The sequence below is a fragment of the Gobius niger genome (genome assembly GCF_951799975.1).
Source record: "Gobius niger genome assembly, chromosome: 4".
NCBI classification, from domain to species: Eukaryota; Metazoa; Chordata; class Actinopteri; order Gobiiformes; family Gobiidae; genus Gobius; species Gobius niger.
The window spans coordinates 3,261,854-3,285,025 of NC_136855.1; the positions used below are offsets into that span (position 1 = coordinate 3,261,854).

General features: G+C 45.8%; 1 protein-coding gene across 2 annotated transcripts in view; it reads left to right on the forward strand.

Annotated features, from left to right (window-relative positions):
• Window positions 1–20,184, forward strand: part of samd4a (sterile alpha motif domain containing 4A) — a 32,011-nt gene extending 11,827 nt beyond the window's left edge. Inside the window, exons 3-12 of one of the 2 annotated variants that reach the window (XM_079555109.1) lie at window positions 6,097–6,360; window positions 7,865–7,974; window positions 9,953–10,039; window positions 10,189–10,432; window positions 10,859–10,944; window positions 14,139–14,257; window positions 14,859–15,063; window positions 16,184–16,295; window positions 17,413–17,496; window positions 19,723–20,184. In XM_079555109.1, the coding sequence (XP_079411235.1) occupies window positions 6,097–6,360; window positions 7,865–7,974; window positions 9,953–10,039; window positions 10,189–10,432; window positions 10,859–10,944; window positions 14,139–14,257; window positions 14,859–15,063; window positions 16,184–16,295; window positions 17,413–17,496; window positions 19,723–19,751 (1,340 nt within the window). In that variant the 3' untranslated portion in view covers window positions 19,752–20,184. The remainder of the gene's footprint in view (window positions 1–6,096; window positions 6,361–7,864; window positions 7,975–9,952; window positions 10,040–10,188; window positions 10,433–10,858; window positions 10,945–14,138; window positions 14,258–14,858; window positions 15,064–16,183; window positions 16,296–17,412; window positions 17,497–19,722) is intronic. The other variant, XM_079555110.1, reaches the window with a different exon arrangement.
• Window positions 20,185–23,172: the final 2,988 nt, after the last annotated feature.

The window sequence follows — 23,172 nt, forward strand, 5'->3', positions numbered from 1 at the left end:
CACTGCCCCTCAGCAGAACCCCCTCCCCGCAGTGTCTAGCCCTAAGATGTAAACAGAGTCATCATGGAGGATTAGCTTCATGTGTTGTGAACCGGAGCCACAGCAGACTTTTACAAAGACACACATCAGTGTTTCTGTTACCGAAACACCCAGGATTAAAACCGGTGACAAGAACACTTATTTCAGTGTCTGGTTCTGCGCTGGGCCTTGATGATGCACAGAGCCGCCGGAGAAAGCTAATGCTAAGCTAAACCTCGAGTCATCACGTGAAAACGAGAACTATGCACAAATAAAGTCAATAAAACCACCACACACATAAAGAACCGTTTAACAATGATCACACACGGAGCCTGGCTTGTTGATTTGGAAGTTTATTGCTCACATTTCATCTACAGTGGGTCATAGCCGAGTGGCTTTCTCCCGGAGCTAACAAGCTAGCCGCGACAAGCTAACGGGAAAATTCACTGAATACAAGCAGCATATTATGCATTGAAAACGTCACTACAACAGGCAACTGCTTGAAGCAGCCTTTATGATGATCACACACGGAGCCGGGCTTGTTGATTGTGTAGTTTATTGCTCACATTTCATCTACAGTGAGTCGTAGCCGAGTGGTTTCTCCCGGAGCTAAGGCACTATTAGCCGCGACAAGCTAACAACCTTCACCTTCACAACATTCATTGAAAACAAGCAGCATATTATGCACAAATAACGTCAATAAAGCAGCAACTACTTGAAGCAGCCTTTACGATGATCACACAATGAGCCTGGCTTTACACATTTGTGGTTTATTGCAGACTTTTCATCAACAATGAGCTGTAGTCGATTATAACAAGCTAACGGGTAACCTCGAAAAAACCATTGTCCACCTGCACAGATAATGTCCGTCTTTGAATCGTATGGGCTCCTGCAGATCCTGGTGTCGTCCATGGGGGTATAGTTAGAGATCCATAGGGCATGGCAGATGCAAAGAGAGAGCCTCCAAACAGCAGTTATTTTTCAGGCAAGAGCCCCTTCCAAGCGTCCGGTGTGGAAGGTTCGTCTCCAAATAATATCCTGTGTGGCCATTGTTCACAAAGTGATAAACAGTAGCTCCTTTCCAACAATAAAAATTAAAATGCACCGTATGCATCGTAGTTTCAATACTGTTGAGACAAGTGTGGAGGTGTTGTGATGCCACAGACAGCGTGTGGAGGGGGCGTGTCGGAAAGGGTCAGGGAGCGTCTTAAAGAGACAGGGGCCTATTTCGAACCATTTCGGCCATTTTGAAAGAGCAATTTTATACAAGGCAGTTATTCTAATTTACTGCATTGAAAGACTAACAGAAGGTTTCGTCATCATTGTAGTGTGCTATAGACTGGTGCTATGTGGCTGAAAAAAGCATAATACCCCCTCTTTAAGCTCGTGCATGACGACAATTCGGACCCAAAGTAATACAGTTTTGAGTGATAGTGCAGGATTTTAGCAGCAGTTGTGGTGAATAGATCTGGGCTCATTCTACACATTAAGACATTGCTGGAACATGTCGGGCAGGGGGAGGCAAGTTTGCTCGGTGGAGGGCCGGTTTTCTTCATTGTCAAAAGACCAAGGGCCGGACCCTCCAATTGAAGCAATTGAAGTAAAGCATCACTTTCTACATATGCCAGTGTTGTACAATGTCCATCGTAAATTAGATAAATTACTTAAATTCGCTTGAATAAAGTTTTTCTTATGTTAAATTTGAGTCGGTTTGAAGTCATCCATTATCAGATAAAAACACCAATGCCAATGGAACAAATAGAAATCCCACTGGAAATCAAACAAATTAACTTTTACTGTAAAAAAATATTTATTTTTCCACTTAAAATTATACAAAAATAATCTGAATTAAGAAAAAACTTGTCCTTGTTCCATTGGCAAGAATAGGTTTTATCTGCTTTATGACCAGAACAAATCTACTCAGTCTTTAGATTTAATCTTTTAATCTTTTAAGTAGATTTATCATTTCTTAGTATTTTTAGAGTATTCTTTAGGATTATGGCCTAAAAGGGCAAAAGACATTTGAATGATTTGACAGTATTTTTCACATTTCTAGAGTACTTTAACAGGCATTTGAGCTCTGATTTGGATCATAATATTTCTCAAAATCATCTCTAGGGCCAGAGTTTGATGATGGAGGGCCGGTTTTGGCCCCCGGGCCTGACGTTGCCTACCCCTGATGTAGGGGGAGGAAAATACATCATTTTAGTTTCGCCAACAGTCATGTCTATTAGATGTTTTATATGGAATTGCAAAACATTTCAAAATCTTTTGAACAAAGTACATTTTTAACATAGGGAGGCCCTTGTGGGATCTTTGGAACACTGGTTAAGGTTCAAGTATATTTGTCCCCGTAGGCCAGTGGTAGACAGAATCTGGCCCCTCGTGTGACTTTGCGAAATGTGTTTGAATATCTGTTGAAGTGCACCAAAAATGTGGAGAATATTGTCAGTTCCTTAGAATCAGTCTACAGGTCAAACTGCAAAAGCTGTGGTTGTGTTTGGACCACACCAGAAACGCATCGTTTACTTCAAAATGTGCAACACTGCCATGGACTGTAAGAGTGCAAATGTGACGACGATTACACGCAGAAACAGTTACCAAAACTGGGGCTGCCACTAACGATTATTTGGTAATCGATCAATCTACCAATTATTTTCACGATTAATCGATTAATTGTAATTTATGAAATTTATGAAATTTTCAATGTACAAAACACGGCAGACCCTAACTTTAAAAATGTCATTTTTGCTCTATTTGAGTCTGTGTTTACGATTTTTTCAACTATCGATTAGTTGTCGATTAATCGTTTGTTGTTTCAACCCTACTCAAAACCCCAGAATGTCTGTGTTGATAGAATAAATTTAACCATTTTGCATTTAAAATACCTTATATCTGAGCAGCATCAGCTTTGTGGTTGTATAAGCTACGCAGCGGCGGAGTGATCTGCTGGAAAATAGTCCCTCAAAATGCGATCATTCATGTGATGCAAGGTCAGTTATATTTCAAAAATTATATTATGGACACAGACATTTATATGGTTAGTCTGGTGTTATACTGTAAGTGATTTGCCTCAGGTGCTCTGTGGAGCGGGTCACACTGTTTTTAACTGCATGAATTACAAAAAAAGACATCTCCAGAAATGAGCAACACTCTGGATAACTAGGAAATGAGGCCCTATGTCAGAAATCCTGAAATATCCCCTTTAAACAGATTGATAGATACAGATGTTTTTGCGTACACCAGTTTGGGAACCCCTGCTTTAAACCCTGCACCAGGGCCCTCTACAAGGCCGGGATCCCAATGAGAAAGAGCCTCCGAAAGTCAGTGGGACAGATGAATAAAAACAGGACCAGCCCAGGTCCCAGTCAGTCGGAGGACGAGGTATTTCCAGAGCAGACAAACAGCTGAGCGTTAAAAATACCTCCGAGTCTCTGCATCAGAGCAAGGTCCGCCGGAAGCTGCCGTCCGCCCCAGCGCCGGGCGGGAGGACCGCAGTATCAGTGCAAGTTCCAATCTTTATTAGTATAGCACTGTAACACAGATCACCATCCAGCTCCAGGCCCCATGGCGGAAATGGAATTCAGTTTGAGTCACGATTTTGTCATTTCAACAATTTCCCCATGTCCCTGATTGTACAGAAACATGTAGGTTAATGTGATGTAGGGACGCAATGACTTTTCAGGAGTCGATCAAAATGTCTGCAGGTCTTAATCTTTTTCATAGAGTTTTCACGAAAATATGACAAACTTAGGTTAGCACTCATGCTTCATAGCAAGAAGGTGCCTTAATAGATTTAATGGCTTTTAATGCTTGTTAATGCCTGGCGGTGAGAGGGGCCAATGGCACAGATTGGCAGCCTCACTTCCGTCAGTCTGCCTCCGGGGCAGGCTGGCGTTTCTAACACAGGCTTATAAAAATGAACACTGCATTTTCTATTTAAAAAAAAAACTGTTCAAAATACACAGTTACAGAAGCAGAATGAAAGAAGTTTTTGTGGTGACTGCAGTGTGTAAACATGCCTGCCCCCTGGTGTCCTTGTAAGGCGGTGCCAGTGGGGGCTGTATTTGTGGAAAAGAGGGAATATTTCCGGAGGTAACGTTAGACGCCCCTATTTTAACTGCGCTGAGGCGGACTATAGTTAGAGCTGAGACAGACAGGGCGACTCCTCACAAAGCTTCACTGCTGTTGTGTCTTTGAGCAAGACACTTCAGGGCCTCGCTCCGAAGGCGGTGCTGCGGCGGATAAACCGGCCAAGTTGCACATTTATAATGCGCTTCGGAGATTTTGTTTTTATGGAAAATGAGGAAAGAAAAGTCAAATGTCCTGGAAAAAGTATTTTGTAAGGATGCACTGGCACCACTTTTTCTAAAACCGATACGAGTACGAGTACTTGGATTTAAGTACTTGCCGATACTGAATACCAATATTTCCCTCAAACATACTTGTACACTGTTTATAGACACACTTTTTCACAGCTCATTAGTTAATAATTATATTTTACTCATTTACATTTCCTTGAGTAAAGTTGGTTACACTAAAGTTGAAGTTATATCAGAATTTTTAAATGTATTGCATACAATTTCATTATCATTGTTTCCCAAGGATTAATTAAACTATCAATTAATAATTAATTTTGTGATTTAATAATAATGATAATGCATTAGTCTTATATTGTGCTTTTCCAGATGCTCAAAGTCGCTTTACAATTCTGTGCATTATTCATTCAGTCCATACTCAGTGGTGGTAAGCTACTGTTGTAGCCACAGCTGCCCTGAGCTGGAGTTCCCTGCGTTCGATCAGCCTCATCCATTGAGAGTTTTCAGTCACTCTTAAAAACACGCCTCTGTGCGTTGGCTTTCAACACGAGCATGTCCAGCACAGCATGTCCAGCGCTTTGGGCAGTGTTAACTGTATTTTAAATGTGCTTTATAAATAAACTTTGCCCTTGACCTTGACCCTAGAGTGATGAAAGGGCAACCAGTCTGTTCCATCGGCCCCACGGACCACCACCAACTACTCACTCACTCACTACATTCATCAGGCTTCTCCCATCCAAGTACCGACCAGGACCTTCCTGCTTAGCTTCAGATCTGATGGGATCAGGCAGAGCAACAGCAGGATGGCCAATTCTTTATTGGGTCTCACTTTGTTAAAGTAGAAATGTTAATTATAAAAATGTCAAATAGAGATAGTAAAGTCCACACCATGACTGTCCATAAACAAAAGTCCATGTTTGCATGTTTACTTGCCAACAGCATTTTGATTATTTTAGCTGCAGCCAAAAATAGAGCAGGCCACAGTTTTTCCATACTGAGATATGTTCTTACCTGAGCTTAGACAAGTTGATGCGTACCTGTCTGGTCTTTGTGTGTGCCCTCAGTCACGCTAAAAGACCAAAGATGTTGTAAGCATTTAGCCTCTCCTCCTCTCCTGTATGGGGTCAAATAGGGGTGAAGTTAGAAGCGACCAAGCTCTTCCATGCAGTAATATCTTCACTCCTAAAGAATTCTGAAGATATTACTGTGCAGACGTCGAAGTGCCCCTAAGGTGTTATTACACCTTACAATATAGTTCCCCTTTTTATCCATAACTATACTTGGATCGTGTAACTATTCGCATAACCGCATTTAAATAGGGGAACCGTGAAAGAACTTGGTCGCTTCTAACTTTACACCCTTTAATATAGACATACTGTATCTCTTTATTTAGCATTTCATGAGCACTTTTTAGTCGCCGGATTAGCTGAAGCAATAAGTCCCTGAGCATAAAGTGGCTTAAGAATCGCCACACTCGTTAGCAGCTACTTAGCAACATTAGCCTGTCGTCTTGTAAATACTGCAGACTCAGCGCCTCATGAAGACAACATTTAGCACTGGTTAAATCCAGCACGGACTCAGATTTAGGGAGTGTAGTCTGTAATAAAGTCAGCTCTCTGTGGAATATTGTCATACATTGTTTGACCGTGTGATTACGTCTTTTGACTTAAAATGTCCTGGAAAATCCGGGAGATGACATGAAAAATAACTCCAAGTGAAGAGTGGGAACCCTGATGCTGTCTTTATTTTATCTCTGCAGCCTCGGCATCGCAGCACTCGCCGCTGAAGCGCTCCGTCTCCCTGACTCCCCCCATCTCTCAGCCGCTGGGCCACTCGATGGGAGGGCAGGGCATGGGGCAGGTGTGGCTGTCCCAGGAGGACCTCCACAGATCCCCCGAGCACGTACCGCTGTCCCCCCAGAGCAGCGTGGCCTCGTCTGGCAGCGGAGGTAGCGAGCCTCTAGATGACTGCGGAATGTGCCTGAACCGGGGTAACTTCCAAGAGGAGGGCACCGGGATGAGGGGTAAGGCCCAGTAGGAGGCCACCAGGATGAGGGGTATGGCCCATAGCGTGGGCACCGGGATGAGGGTTAAGGCCAAGCACGAGGGCAGCGAGATGAGGGGTAAGGCTAAGTAGGAGGCCACCAGGATGAGAGGTATGGCCCATAGCGTGGGCACCGGGATGAGGGTTAAGGCCAAGCACGAGGGCAGCGAGATGAGGGGTAAGGCCCATAGCGAGGGCACCAGGATGAGGGGTAAGGCTAAGTAGGAGGCCACCAGGATGAGGGGTATGGCCCATAGCGTGGGCACTGGGATGACGGTTAAGGCCAAGTATGAGGGCACCAGGATGAGGGGTAAGGCCCATAGCGAGGGCACCAGGATGAGGGGTAAGGCTAAGTAGGAGGCCACCAGGATGAGGGGTAAGGCCGATAGCGAGGGCACCAGGATGAGGGGTAAGGCCCATAGCGAGGGCTCCAGGATGAGGGGTAAGGCCCATAGCGAGGGCTCCAGGATGAGGGGTAAGGCCCATAGCGAGGGCACCAGGATGAGGGGTAAGGTCCATAGCGAGGCCACCAGGATGAGGGGTAAGGCCCATAGCATGGGCACCGGGATGAGGGTTAAAGCCAAGCACGAGGGCAGCGGGATGAGGGGAAAGGCCAAGTACAAAGGCAAGTGGATGAGGGGTAAGGCCCATTGCGAGGGCACCGGGATGAGGGGTAAGGCCCAGGTGGAGGCCACCAGGATCAGGGGTACGGCTCAGGTGGATGGCACCGGGATGAGGGGTAAGGCCAGTACGAGGGCACTGGGATGACAGGTAAGGCCCAACTGAAGGGCACCAGGATGAGGGGTAAAACCCAGGTGGAGGGCACCGGGATGAGGGGTAAAACCCGGGTGGAGGGCACCGGGATGAGGGGTAAAACCCAGGTGGAGGGCACCGGGATGAGGGGTAAAACCCAGGTGGAGGGCACCGGGATGAGGGGTAAAACCCAGGTGGAGGGCACCGGGATGAGGGGTAAGGCCCAGTACGAGGGAACCGGGATGAGGAGTAAGGCCCAAGAGGAGGGCACCAGGATGAGGAGTAAGGCCCAAGACGAGGGCACCGGGATGAGGGGGTAAGTCTGCAGTGATGCGGTTTCTGGATCAGACTGTTGTGATGAAGAGGGAGCCGAGTCAGGGGCAATTTACTGGTTGATCTTTGTTCCTACCCTCTCCTATGGTCATGAGACATGGGTCATGACTAAAAGGACAAGATCACAGATCGCAAATGGTTCCTTTGCAGGGTGGCTGGGCGCACCCTCAGAGCTTTTTTTTTCCCGTAAACACGCTCAAGTTTGTCAGCGCAGTTGCTTTGTGTACTACGGTTGCGCACAGATGCAAATGATGTTCCAACCAACACCAGTCTCACTCTAATTGTGGACAGACAAACAAAAATGTGCCTGATTGAGAAAAACAATGTGATTTTTGGATTCAGCACATCACAGTGTCACTAAATGAACGAGTTGTAAACCAGTGTAATGTGCATTTCAGATGTTCCTCTGTGGCTGAAGTCTCTCCGTCTGCACAAATATGCCGTTCTGTTCTCCACCATGAGCTACGAGGAGATGCTCAACCTGACGGAGGAGCAGCTGGAGGCCCAGGTACTGCAGCAGCAGCAATACTTATACCACTCCAGTCATCCAATCATTTGTCATTTGCACAGACATAGACTAATACTACAGCAGCTCCTCACTCATGGAAATATGCTTAAAGAAGACATATTCTGGCATTTTGTGATCATCAGGCCTAAAAACTTGAACATAGAAACGAGTCATTAATTTCTGGTCCAAACTAAAGCCGCAGAATTGAATCTGCCCCTAAACAAACGTCATTCACCAAAACACAACGTCAAGGCAAAAAGGTGTCATAAAGTAAACCAACCAAAATGATCACACAACCAGTTACCATGAATGTGACATGAGGAAAACATATGATGGTGAATAGAGCACTAACCTGTTAACACAAGAAGAGTTTTGTAATGGAAAGTCATTTTTCCGCTCTCCAATAAGTCCTTGTTTACAAAGCGTTCATCGGTAAAATGCAAAGCACAAAAGAGAACAGTTTGTTCCCAAGAACGGTCCCCACAAAGTCCCAACCACTTCAAACCTGTCCTTGACATCCAAAGAAATGTTTTTCTTGTAGAGACATCATAATAATCCTTAAATGTAATTGAGCTGCTAAAAGTTTGCACAACAGCGGCAAAAAAAAAAGTTAGCAGCGCATATTCTGCTTTCATTCATCTCAGTCACTCGCACTGGGCCGAGAAACAACTGTGCAGTCACTCTCCCCGTCCCATTTGAGAAATTGTTAAACCCACACAAGTCTAGTTAACTTTAGAGCAGGGGTAGGCAACGTCAGGCCCGGGGGCCAAATCCTGCCCTCCAGCAAAGAACCTCTGGCCCCCACCTGTTAAAGTAGTCTAAAAATGCGAGAAATAGTGTCAGCATTTGATAAATGTCCTGTCAGAACGTCCCTCTTGGTCATATAATGTTAAATAGTGATTCTCTACTGGTGGGTCGGGACCCAAAAGTGGGTCATGGAACCATTATCAGTGGGTTGTGAGGGAACTTTTATTTCATATTTTCCATCTGTAACTGTATGGAAACACTAACTATGTCTGTTAAAATGAAGGTTATTGGGTTGTTTTGATCATAACTTCAGTCTTAAAGGCCATCTACTGCTTGTTCAACAAAAACTTGTGTGGAAAATACAATATTTTCTACGATATATGACAAATTACAGTTTTATTTGGGTCCTTGGGTCTTTGGGTCCTTGGCTTGAGGGTAATGGTGGGTCCCAAAGCCCTGCTTCTTCGGAACCACTGATTAAACATTGGCATTTGCAGAAAATAGTTCTTTACTTTAGGCTACAATGTTGAGGTTCGGCCCCTGGGTGTGTTGGCAATGATGAAAATTGGTCCTCCACGACGCAAACTTGCCTATCCCTGCTTTAGAGTTTCGATAGCCTGTAGCGGCAGCTATTTAACATTAACTGTCTCACTAAGACTAACACCCGGACGTATTTTAAAGCACGATATGAAAGGAAGCAGACATCATAGGGAGGAGGGTGTGAGATTTCCGAGCGTATAGCCTGGACAACGGGGAGACGAGCGGTAACAAGTGATTAAACTCCTGTTTTTAGGGGGAGGAGAGGGGGAGTGTCAAATGTAGGCTATTTATTGGGGATATGTCTAGATCGGTGCACTGCAGGGAAGGATTACAGGATACAGGAAAACCAGCTTTAAAGCTCACAAAAGTCAATTTTGCATAATATATCCCCTTTCATAAACACAAAGATAAAAGATCGGCACAGGGGCTTAAAAGTGGCTCTTAAGGGAGTAGTGACCCACCCCCGTACTACAACTACAACTACAGCTGCTACTGGAGCCGTGTGGTGAACTGGAAGTGGCTGTGTTTTGACTTGAGGCGTTGAAGCTAAATTTAACCCACAAGAGGAAGCACTTCCTCCAGGTGCACGAGCCGCGCTCTGCCCCTGCTCTGGACGAGGGACCGCACGCTGGACATGTCACAGGAGCAGAGGAGGAAGAGGGTGAGTAATGTCCTTTTGGCGTTTTTACAGAAAGTGACCAAAGGAGCGCGACACAAGATCGTCATCAGCGTCCAGAAACTGAGGGAGCGACAGAACCAGCTGCGCAGCCTCGAGAAGGTACTGCTTTTAGTCCCTTCTTTGACTTCTGATTTAGTTTTCAGGAGTCGACCAAAATATCTGCATACTTTCGTCAGTTTTAGTCTTAATAATTACTTTTAGACTTCATTCACAAACCAATGACTAAGACGGTGCTCCTCTCCGTGCAGGAGGTGCTGGAGGGTGTGAGCCTGCGTTGCCCCCTACAGGAGCTGCACCAGATGATCCTCACTCCCATCAGGCCTTTCACCGGCGCCACGGAGACGGGCCCGGCACCCGCCGAGTCCAGCCCCGCCCCAGGAGCGCACCTGTCTCACCTGAGAGAGAGCGGGGCCGGCGGCGGAGGAGAGGCGGAGTCCGGGGGCATTGCTGAGGGAGACCTGCCCGCACAGTTCACCCGCGTCATGGGCAAAGGTCAGACTCACAGACACGGACTACTTGTGTGATCAACATTTTCAACGTTGGTTATGTTTTTTTCATGATTTCTCATTCATTTGAGTTAGCTTGTTAGTGGGTTAGTATATGGTTAGCCAGAAGATGTCCTGGGTGTGCTTTCAAAAAGTGCAGAACATGATCCAATCCTTGCCGTTTTCACTGATCTCTGCATGTTCATGACAAATTAAAATCATATTCCCTTGGTAAAACATAAAGGGAACAGTCCCAAAAGCAAATATCCAAGATGCCTCTGTGAGCTGTGGTGGAACTCGGCTAATTTGACTTTTTGCCTGCATTATTACCCTGAACCCAAAAAAAATCTCTTTAGGGCTGAAAGGCATGCATTTTATTATTTCATACCCGCAGGCAAAAGTAGCTCTAGCGACTGCTGTTTGTGTGTTTCAGTGTGTACCCAGCTGCTGGTGTCCCGCTCTGATGAGGAGAACCTGAGCCTGTACCTGCAGCTGCTCGACAAGTGTCTGCTCCACGAGGTACTCCCTATAACTGTTCACATAAAACACATGTACAACTCTAGGTGGGGCTATTGCACTCCGTGTTAGGTATAACAGGTTTTACTATCAGATATGCTTAAAGTAAGTATTTGGCCACATATCAGCAAATACCCACAGAACCAATGTCACAAGCAACTCTCATTCCGACTCCGAGCATCAGACATGCGACTCAAACACAACTGCGATCCAACTGCTACATGACGTAATATAAAATAAACCCTAAGCACAATGATATGAGAGCATAACAGAGTTTATGTCCTGCACACAGACAGATGATGTGAAACGCAGAGTGAACCAGAAACCAATGGACTCACGGCAGAAGCATCAAGTCTCTCCCTACGTAGGGGGGACCAGATGTCCCAGTTTACCGGGGACAGTCCCAGCTTTGAGTCCTTTATCCCAGGGCACAGTAGAGTTCTCCAAAACCATTGATTTGTCCCAGTTTGACTCCTAGTTGTCCGGGTTTATCACCAATATACTCCTCAAAATAAGACATTTCACAAAACATTTATGATTTGGGCCTATGTTAATATCAATTAATTAAAAATCCCAATTCTTGCATCTGAATGTGGATTGGTACGTGTCATGAGACGTTTACCATTCAGCGTGGGGAAAGATTGGAAAATCTGGTCCCCCTATTCTTCGTCAGTTTAGCCTCTTTAACTCCACAAACTCCACGGCAACTTCCACACGTCGTCTTCTGTCGCCAGTGGAAAGTCGGTTACAAAGAGTCACCAAAATGAAACAAAGAATATCCGTGTACTCCACCGGTCTTTGCTAGTTTCTCCAGTGTTTTCAGAAGCCGCGTGCAAGTGAACGTGACCAATGAGGAGCCTCTGCGCAGACCTCATTGTGCTCTGCATGATGAGGTCGGCCCCTATTCACCTTATTCCACCATGCCCACGTTCGCCTCTTTCTGCCATGAATAGACGTGGTTCTACAAAACACGCTTGTATCCTGTACGGCTCAGTCGAAGTACTCACCTTGTCACATATCTATTCTACCCAGTAAAGGCGAGAGGTTCCTCCTAATAAAGGACCGTAGTGGTTGTGGGAGGCGCTCCCACAGATGCGCACGCTGGGATATACGTTACTGAAAGAAAAAAACAGATCAAAGTTTTGTGATCCGCAATGAGAACAATGTGGACAAATACTGCCTTTTGGTGGAGTTAAAGGAATAGGGCACCGTTTTTACATACTAAGATATGTTCTTACCTCACTTTAGCCGAGTTAATATATCCCCGTCTGGTCTTTGTCCGTGCGCTCTGTCAGGCAAACGGAGCACATACGCAGCCTCTCCCACTTGTCACATAGCTCCAAAAAAGCTCACGATAGAAGCTACCAAGCTCTTCCACGTGTTCCCTATTTAAATAAAGTTACGTGAAGTGTTTTCATGCGAAGTATATTTACCCAGAAATGTAGCATGTCGATTTTATAAGCAAATAAAAAGGGGGACTATATTGTGAGGCGTAATGATACGAGGAGTAAAACGTCCGCGCAGTAACTCCTAAAGGTTATTGACGGAAGTGAGCGGGGGAAGTCTTTAGGAGTTACTACGCGGACGCTGTGCTCCTCGTATCATTACGCCTCACAATATAGTCCCCCTTTTTATTTGCTTATAAAATCGACATGCTACATTTCTGGGTAAATATACTTCGCATGAAAACACTTCACGTAACTTTATTTAAATAGGGAACACGTGGAAGAGCTTGGTAGCTTCTATCGTGAGCTTTTTTGGAGCTATGTGACATGTGGGAGAGGCTGCGTATGTGCTCCGTTTGCGTGACAGAGCGCACGGACAAAGACCAGACGGGGATATATTAACTCGACTAAAGTGAGCTAAGAACATATCTTAGTATGTAAAAACGGTGGCGTATTCCTTTAAGGAAGGTGCCATGGTACATACTAGAGGAAAGAATCGGCTAAAAGTGGCCATACCGCCTTTGCTATACCCAATCCCGTCAGACCTCGGAAGCTAAGCAGGGAAGGGCCTGGCAGGACTTGGATGAGAGACCAGGAAGCCTAAGATAAGATAAGAGATAAGATAATCCTTTATTGATCTCACAACGGAGAAATTCACTTGTTACAATCGTCATTCTATAAGATCACTGTGCAAAACAGTTCAATAGTAGAAAACGAGGTCTAGCGAATGTAGTGCGTGAGTGAGAGAGTGGTGGCGGTCGGAGGGGCCGATGGCGCAGACTGGTTGCCTCGCTTCCGTCAGTCTACCCCAGGGCAGCTGTGGTTACAATAATAGCTTACCACATCTTTGAGTGTCCAGAAAAGCGCTATGTAAAACTAATGCATTATTATCATTGACAACTATGAAACTAGGCTACATGCTAATGTTATGCTAACACCAGCTACAGTTGTGCTAACAGTGGCTAAATGCTATTTTTTAGCAGCGTATGATGTTGCGAAATATAAAATCCGTATGATCTGCATGTTAATAGTGAGAGTGTCCTCTCTCCTCCGGCCAGTCAGAGCTCAGTCTGTTCACCTCACCTTAGTATCCATTAAGCGCTTTGGCCACAGCCCGAGGTCGGTCCCAAAACTTTTGCCTGGCCAGCCTGGATTGGCTTTGGCCTCGGCATTGGGGAAGCTGGGAGACCAGGCGCTGGGCTGGGAGGGCCTGTCAGTGGAAACACGCTAATATATGTTTATATATGTGCTGGGATCATGTGCTACTGCCGCTTATCGGTCACTTTAACGTTTGTGTGTGTTTGTACGTGTAAACAAATTTGTCCGGCTTCTTTTAAAAAAAAAAAATGACAGGAGGGCCTTAGCCCACTGAGCCCATTGATACCAGCCATCCCTGCATGAGCTACTCGCCATTCCTGTTTATATACTTCCCATTTGTGATTAGTGTATATATAACACAGGAGGTACTGTATATTTGATGTATTTATATATATGAATGTTTTTTTATTTGCACACACAAATATCTGCAGGAGAATTTATTGCAGCTAAAATAGCGTAAGAAGACGGTCCAACCCCAAAATCACTTAGTCAATCATTTAGAGACGCTGCAGGTGAAAACATGGATTTTTCTGGCAATGTCAGTTAGAAATTTGTGTCTAGTTTTGTCCTTAACATCTCAGTTTTGACGTCGCAGTATGAACCCAGCAGTAGTACACTGTATACTCAGTAGTATTTGACTCTCTGTCTCTCGAGGCGTTCACGGAGACGCAGAAGAAGCGGCTGGTCTCATGGAAACAGCAGGTTCAAAAGCTGTTCCGCTCCATTCCCCGAAAGACTCTGCTGGACATGTCTGCGTACAGGACCCAGAGGAGGTACTGCGCCTGCACTTATTACTACTGAAAGTACTATTACTACCAGCACAAGGTTCTGCAGCCTTCAACATCAACTCACATGACATTTTTCTGTATGAAATATTTCTCTCTCCCCACTGTCCCTCTCCTCTTTCCCACTCTCCCTCTCTTCTCCCTCTCCCCTTCTCCTCTCTCCCCTTCTCCTCTCTCCCCCTCTCCTCTCTCCCCTTCTCCTCTCTCCCCTTCTCCTCTCTCCCCTTCTCCTCTCTCCCCTTCTCCTCTCTCCCCCTCTCTTCCCCCTCTCCCCTTCTCCTCTCTCCCCTTCTCCTCTCTCCCCCTCTCCCTCTCTTCTCCTCTCTCCCCCTCTCCCTCTCTTCCCCCTCTCCCCTTCTCCTCTCTCCCCTTCTCCTCTCTCCCCCTCTCCTCTCTCTCCCCCTCTCTCCCCTTCTCCTCTCTCCCCTTCTCCTCTCTCCCCTTCTCCTCTCTCCCCCTCTCTTCCCCCTCTCCCCTTCTCCTCTCTCCCCTTCTCCTCTCTCCCCCTCTCCCTCTCTTCTCCTCTCTCCCCCTCTCCCTCTCTTCCCCCTCTCCCCTTCTCCTCTCTCCCCTTCTCCTCTCTACCCAGCGCGCGAGGCTTCGGTCAGTCCAACTCCCTGCCCTCTGGCTCTCTCTGCGCGGGGCCGTCGTTGCGCAGGAGCCTCAGACAGTACCAGATGCCCTCCCGCAGCCTCCCGGGGGCACGGCTAGGACTCCTGCCCAGCAGCGGAGCTCTGCTGGGGGCTGCGGGCCGGAGCAGCACCCCCACAGGTCCTAAGACCCCGGGCCGCCAGGTGAGAGTGGCGACACACTTGAATCTCTCTCCTCTCTGTCTCTCTCTCTCTCCACTCTTTCTCTCTCGTTTCTCTCTCTGTCCTCTCTCCCCTCTCTCATGTCTCTCTCTCTCCTCTCTCTCTCTCTCTCCTCATGTCTCTCTCTCTCCTCTCATGTCTCTCTCTCCTCCCATGTCTCTCTCTCTCCTCTCATCTCATGTCTCTCTCTCTCCTCTCATGTCTCTCATGTCTCTCTCTCCTCTCTCCTCTGGCTCTCTCTCTCTCTCTCCTCTCATGTCTCTCTCTCCTCTCATGTCTCTCTCTCCTCTCTCATGTCTCTCTCTCCTCTCTCATGTCTCTCTCTCCTCCCCCTCTCATGTCTCTCTCCTCTCATGTCTCTCTCTCCTCTCATGTCTCTCTCTCCTCTCATGTCTCTCTCTCCTCTCATGTCTCTCTCTCCTCTCTCATGTCTCTCTCTCCTCTCTCATGTCTCTCTCTCCTCCCCCTCTCATGTCTCTCTCCTCTCATGTCTCTCTCTCCTCTCATGTCTCTCTCTCCTCTCTCGTGTATCTCTCCCCTCTCTCCTCTTGTTTTCTCTCACTCTCTCTCTTCTCTCATGTCTCTCTCTCTCCTGGCTCTCTCTCACTCACTCTCATGTCTCTTTCTCCCATCTCTCTCCCCCCCTCTCCCCCCTGTCTCTCCTCTCTCATGTCTCTCCCCTCTCTCTCTCCTCTTGCTTTCTCTCACTCTCTCTCCCATCTTTCTCTCTGTCTCTCTTCTCTCAAGTCTCTCTCTGTCCTGGCTCTCTCTCACTCACTCTCTCTGTCTCTCTCTCCTCATGTCTCTTTCTCCCCCCTCTCTCCCCCCTCTCTCTCCTCTCTCCTGTCTCTCTCCCCTCTCTCCTCTTGCTTTCTCTCACTCTCTCTCTTCTCTCATGTCTCTCTCTCTCCTGGCTCTCTCTCACTCACTCTCTCTGTCTCTCTCTCCTCATGTCTCTTTCTCCCCTCTCTCTCCCCCCTCTCTCTCCTCTCTCATGTCTCTCTCCCCTCTCTCCTCTTGCTTTCTCTCACTCTCTCTCCCATCTTTCTCTCTGTCTCTCTCTCCCCTGGCTTTCTCTCACTCACTCTCTCTCTCTCTCCAGGGCCTGTGGTTCGCGAACCCTGGCGGCAGTAACAGCGCCCCCTCTCGGACTCACTCGTCGGTGCAGAGGACTCGCTCCCTCCCTGTGCCCCACCACCTGCTGCAGCACCCAGGTACTCCGGATGCCCTCCCAGCACTGCTCCTGCACAGACAGCACACACTCATGTAACAGCAGCAGAATTCAAAGGTGTACTGTCTCTTTAAGAGTGACCTAGAGTAACCCCAGAGAAACGGGAAACAGTTCAGGCACAAAGAGCTCATTCATAAAACACAGGAGCAGGAGCAAATCCTTCAGGTTAGAATGATCTATGTTGTTTTCTTAACTTCATACAACTACATTGACATTTGCATCTGTGAATCTTAAAGGGACTATACAGAGTTTAAATTTTTTTATTTTCCTCCCCCTACATGTTCCAGCCATGTCCTAATGTGTAGAATGAGCTCAGACCTGTTCACCACAACTGCCTCTGAAATCCTGCACCGTCACTCAAAAAGGTGTTCATTCGGGTCCGAAGTGCCGTCATGCGTGAGCTTGATATAGAAGCTGCAGTTACACGTATGACCTGAGGTGGCAGTAGTGAGTATAAAATCACCAACTTGCATCTAGTCTCTTAACTAAAATCAAAGAAACACACTGGAGCACTCACTGAAAAGTTCAGCTCTGTGGTGCTTCGTTTTAAACAGTCAAGGATCTGACTTTGCTCCAAAATACAAATACAGAGTTACAAGTCTTTACCGGTGCATTTGTGTTCCGCCAATGGGTGAAGATTGCAGTGTTTTGTGCCGTCATGGAAGGAGGCTGCAATACCACCATCTAGTGCCTAAGCATGAATTCAGAAGAGCCAGTTTAATCTGACAACCAATGACTTTTTGACAACAAAACTCAATTTTTGCGATTTTCAAGTTTTGGGCCAAATTGGCCAAATTAAAAAATGTAATATTTCTGTGTGATCAGATGTTTAAAAAGAGCCTGTTGTTAGCTCTACAGCAGGTTACAATCTGACTTAACATGGTCGGCATGGCAACAGTTTAAAATTGAGTGCCTCTATCTATGTCACTTCCTGGCGGGGTCCAATAAAGAAGTGAAACAGCAAAATCTTAAATACAAAAAGTACACAGTCCTCTGTAGTTAAATCCAGTATGATGGCCCCAACACTGTTGTTTCGCGGCGAGTAGAGCAGAAAGCAGATGTTACTTTGTGGTGGGTTAAAAGTGACGTTTGTGTTTCAGATTTACAGCTGATGGCGACGGAGCCCGACATCAACAACCGCCTGGAGTCTCTGTGTCTGAGCATGACGGAACACGCCCTCTCAGGTAATCCTACTACTGCAGTACTTACAGTATGTGTGCGGCGTGTTGGGATTCTGGATTCAGGTTTGTTTGTATTCTTCTGTGGAGGTCAGCAGCGGTCAGCTTCTTTGACAGAGCATTACCGACACCCACTGGATTTAGTTATTACTTTATTTAGTTAGATTGAGTTTACTTAGTTTGGGATTTTTGGATTTTTGGATTTAGATCACTATTTTGCGTGGTTAGCAGAGCGCCTTTACTTACCATGGCCTGTAGGACGCTCCAGGATCAACAGTTTTTTTAGGTTTCTTTAGGTTTTCACTAGCCTGGCCAGCCAGTCGGGCAGCATGAATTTGACAAATACCTAATTGCGAGTTTTCTGACAGATATTGCGACTGTGATTCTATTGGTGGTTTTAATGTTGTAATCGCAACGCAGTGTGCGAAGCGTTGCCCGTCAGGGCTGTCCAATGCTGCTTGTGAATTTTTAAAAAAATTAGCCGCGTTAGCGCCCCCTGCAGGTAGGAGCTATTATTCACATGGAGAGGCTAAAATGTAGTTTTGATGTTTACTCACAAAGATGAATGGCACATCACCAGAGTAATAAAATGTAGGTGGGGTTACAGAGGCGTGGCAATGGAGGCACGGTGCCTCGATGCCGCTTGCGGCTTTAATTTATCACGGAATTGAGCTGCAGATAAACTTCTAAAACTACATTTCAGCTTCATCAGCAACAAGATACAAATCTGTGAGAGGTAAAGAGGCGTTTTATGGAGTTGTTAGAAAAACATCCTTCATTTTAATCTTCTCTAATAAACGTGGCGCTCTCACATTCTTTCTCCCTCCAAGCAGAATGTTTTTTTTGCATTCAATTACACATTTAAAAATGTTGATTTTTAATAATAGCCCCGGCCTGTATTAGAGACTGGCTTTTATTTGCCTCCGGCAGCAGCGAGCCCAGCCGCTGTTAGAGACCCGGCCGGTTATGGAATACAGGCAGGTATTGGAGCATTACAGTAGATTCCATTCATGAAACCCAAAAACACTACAATTAAATGGATCTATTCATCCCCAAATGTTCCATACCACCTGACGTGTCACACTTGTATGAGCAAATATTATAAATACAGGTGAAACTCGGAAAATTTGAATATGGTTAAAAAGTTCATTTATTTCTGTAATTCAACTTAAAATGTGAAACTAATACAGTCTATGATATAGGCTCGTGACATATGTCAAGACTTTAATCAAGACATTTTGTTTTAATTTTGATGACTATAGTTTATAGCTTTAAAAAAAAAAAAAATCCAAATCTCGGAAGATTATAATATTACATGAAATCAATTTAAAAAAAGATTTTAAACAGAAATGTGGGTCCTCTGAAAACTATAATCATACATATGTACTTAGTTCTTGGTTTGGGCCCTTTTACTTGAATGACTGCCTTAATGCGGTTGCGTGGCTCAGCCTGAGGCTCTGCTGAGGTGTTATGTGTGGAGGCTCTTCATGCTCTGACTCCAGCCTCAGTCACTCCTTGTGAAGGTCCCCCACACTTTTGAATGGCCTTTTCCTGACAGTCCTCTCCACACTGTGCTCATCCCTGTGACTTGTGCAACTTTTTCTTCCACATTTTTTCTTCCACTTAACTTTCTCTGAATGTGCTTTGATCCAGCACTTTGTCAGCAGTTTTCCTCATGATGGTGAATTCTATTGAACAACTGAGACCATTTAAAGTCTCAGGAACCCTTTACAGGTGTTTTGGATTCATTAGCCGATGAAAAGAGACACTTGGAGCTACAATACAGTCTCTTTCACAATATACAAATTTTCTGACATTTTGATGTTGGGGTTTTTACAAGCTGTGAGCCAAAATCATCAAAAATATAACTAACAAAGGCTTGACATATGTCACTTTGCATGTCATGAGTCCATATCATACATTAGTTTCACATTTTAAGTTGTATTACAGAAATATCATTTTCCGCGTTTCACTTGTAACTCATTAGAGGAGCTGGTCTTAAACAATTAAAGCCCTAAACCTACATTTTCAGCTAGTTTAAGACGTCTTAAGACATGTTAAGACACCATGGGGCGCTCCTTGGTGGCTTTAAACAGAAGCAGCTGGAGATCACTAGTGTGATCATAATCTCTGATGGAGGACATGTTACTTTATGGGAGAGATCATGAGTTCTTTGGGCTCAAACCCAACGTTTTTGTCCCGTCTTCCTCATGTTCTTCTTTTCTCCTGCAGATGGCGCCGACCGCACCTCCACCATCTGACCTCCGAGCTGACGGCATCACTGCTCACCCGCACACGCTGAGAGTCGCCGCGTGGGACACAGCGGTCACAGCGCCACCTCAGGGCGGCGTGTGAAACCACCGCCACGCTCCAGCACGAGAGGAGAGAGAAACCCCGAAACTGCGGCAGCAAACGAGCCGCCGCGGTTTACAGCAGGGGGCGCTCTCAATGGGACATTCACCATCGCCAAAACACCCTTCCAGTTTACACCGAAATTATTTTATCTATCTAAAACTTTGGGAGAAACGAAAAGAGGAGAAAAAAGGAGAAACGCAGGGAGGAAGTGAAGAAGAAAGAAGCAGGAAGTGCAGAGACGGCGGTCGGTGCCGAGCGGCCAGTGTTTATGTTGTAACATATTTCATCATTTCAGTCATATTTTTATGGTTAAAACTTCATGAAAAGTAGTTAATGAGACTAAAACTGAGATGAGAAGCTGCAGATAAAATCTAAATCCAAACTTCAGTGACGGTTTGAAAGAGTTTCAGATGAGTTGCGTTCACTGAGGGCTACTGTACGAAGCTGGTTGAACTTGTCCTGGATTAGTTCCTCTGACCCGGGTCCACAACCCCAGACATGGAGCTTTTGGATAAGCGCGTTCTCAGTATCCTGGGAACCAGACTCGCCGCTGTAGCAGTGAGTGAGTCTGGTGACGGCAGCGTCAGTTCAGTTTGCCACAGCGGTCGGCACGCAAACAGGAAGTGGAGTCAACCAATCAGCGAAGGGCGGGCATCTGCCGTTCATGTGGCGCTATTATCGGTTTTGCGTTAATACTCGCTCAGGATTAGTTCACCCTGGGTTCCTCTGAGGATTCGTGAGGCATTCATGTGAAAGAGTCAGCGCCAAACGGCCAATCAGAGAAGACACACAGACACAGTTCATCTCAATATAATAATCTATCACTAAACTCATGACCATTATACTCTACAGCGCCATGAACAGTACAAGTGTGAACCAAACAGCACATGGGGAGTGTGTTCACAATTTGTTTTATTAAATGTGCAAAATGGTCCACTTGGTCTTTCATTTTGATGTAAAGTAATAATATATCTATTCTTTTTTGTAAAGTCCCTCCTTCCTGGATCTCAGCAACTACGTAGTCAGTCTAGTATCGTCCTGCGTCGACCAATGAGACTGGATTTCCAGTGAACCAGCCTGTCGGGTCCAATCAGGAGGAGGGGGAGGAGCTTGTTCCTGCTCTTTGGCAAACTTCACTAGAAGACCATCACTTTAAGCCTTTTTTATGTCGTTATCTACTGTAGACAAAAAAGTGACAGCACAATGTCAATACTTTACCAAATCCAGCCGCTCGGTGCTTCCTCCTCTTCCCTCCATGAACCACAGCGGATCTCTCCTCTGATTGGCCAGAGAGTCGTCTTCTTATCTTTGGACTTGTGGTGCGTTCATGTGGACTGGGGAGATGTGACGTCATTGTCCCCAGTTGGTTTATATGTGGGAAAGTGGGGATGTTGATGTCATCAAATAAAAACAGCCTTTTATCATTGATTAGCGCTTAGCTGAGCTTATCATTTAAATGTGTTAGCATCTAAAAAGCGAAACGTTAGCGCGTTCATGTGCATTCCTCAACTGGGGAAGCCGTTCGCCCGAGGACCACACAAACGCACCTGGTCCAGAGCAGGTTTTGCACTGACCGCATGTTTCCATAGAGATCGACAACAATAGAAAGTGACCCGGCTTTGTAATGCGCAAAACCAGATTTAACCGTGTCACAACCCGGCTAACCCTCCAGCTTCGTAGTGTGGCCCTCAGGTCTGCGCTCTGTCCATGTGGGAGAACCAACACGTATGTTCATACACAATCTGAAACTAACACTACATTCAAATATGGGATCGTCCAAACGGCACCGACCAATGAGAGGACAGAGTTGAAATGAGCGGAAGCAGGAAGTGTGGAGCCAATCAGGGGCCGGCCCTCTGGTCACATGACAGTGTTGGAACCATGCATGTTGTGTTGTCTGTTTTTAAAGCTGCAGGTCGCTCTTCTCACTGTCAAAATGATTTCCTCTTTTAAGGCGAGACGCTGCACAATCGCATGTGTAAATATTGCACTGAGGCACCGTTTGTCGGGAGGAGTGACTTTAAAGGCCGTTTTCTCCAAACGCATCTGCAGCAGAAGTGGACACCTCTGAATGATATTTTTTCCCCCTGGAGCATCTCGCCTTAAAAGAACTGTTCATAGACACGTCTGGGTTTGTAAATGTGGCACAAACGATAACCAGAGCGAGGTTAAACCTACCGCCTGTATATTTCTGTAACGGTAAACCGAAATGACAAACAGTGTTACACAGGTCGATTTTCTGCAGTAAAAGGGAAACGTAAACGACCAAAAGGCGCCCTCTGGTGGACACTCAGAGGAGAGGCAGTTCTAACCAAATAGACCAGACTAAAGCGGAATCAACTGGACTAAACCGGACTGTAAAAAGGTCCAAAACAATTGGAATTGTTACCAAATATTGTACATTTGTGGCAAACACTAAACTCTTACTGACCTTTTCTTTTTTTTTTTACGGCGGCGAGGGAGTTTTCCCGTTCGCTTTATTTATTCTGGCGTTTATCGGATTGTGCTTTCGTTGCGTAGTGTCGTATTATCGTTGTTTATGGCTGGAAACCATACGAGCATCTCAGTGTCTCAGCAACATCTTTGTATTTCTGACTTTTTAGTTGTAACCTTCACCGAATGTGCCTCAGATTTTTTGGGATGTTTTTTTTTGGGGGGGTGGGGGGGTAGAGGGGGAATAGTGGCGTCTTTGTGCGACGTGTTGAAGCAGTATTTTGAGATACGCAGGTTTTTTTTTATTTTTTAAATGTACTTTTTGGATTTGACAATGTTGTTTTAGGGAAGTGGTTCTCAACTGGTTTGGTTTAAAGATCCGCCATCGGCCACGACCCGAATGTGGATTTAAGTTGTGTATAATGTAACGTACAGTATTGTCCCACGTAGGGCTGGGTGCTGTTAGACGATACCAGAGAAACGTTTAGGCACGGTATCGGAAAGTAAAAGTATTGAAGGTACCAAACAAAATCTCTTTAGATCCAAGTTTTGATGCTGTCGGTCCAGCGACAGCTCTAAAGGGAGTTACTTGGTTGTTTCAGCTCAAATAAATGATTTCTCCCCCCATTTTTGCCCCATTTTTTTCCCTCACTCTGCCTCAGTTTCTCCCACTTGTCCCCCATGTTTCCCCCTAATGATTCCCCATTATTCACACATTTCTTGACTTGAACCTGATATTGTAAATGTGCAGATCGGCCAACATTATTGTTGTTTTCTGGTTCCATTCTTTTCTTTTCTTTTGTCCGAGGGGACGGGTGTTGTGCAGCGAACCTGAAAACCCGACACTTCTCTCTCGCTCTCTGGAGCGCGTTTGACAAAGCAGAGCAGCTTCCC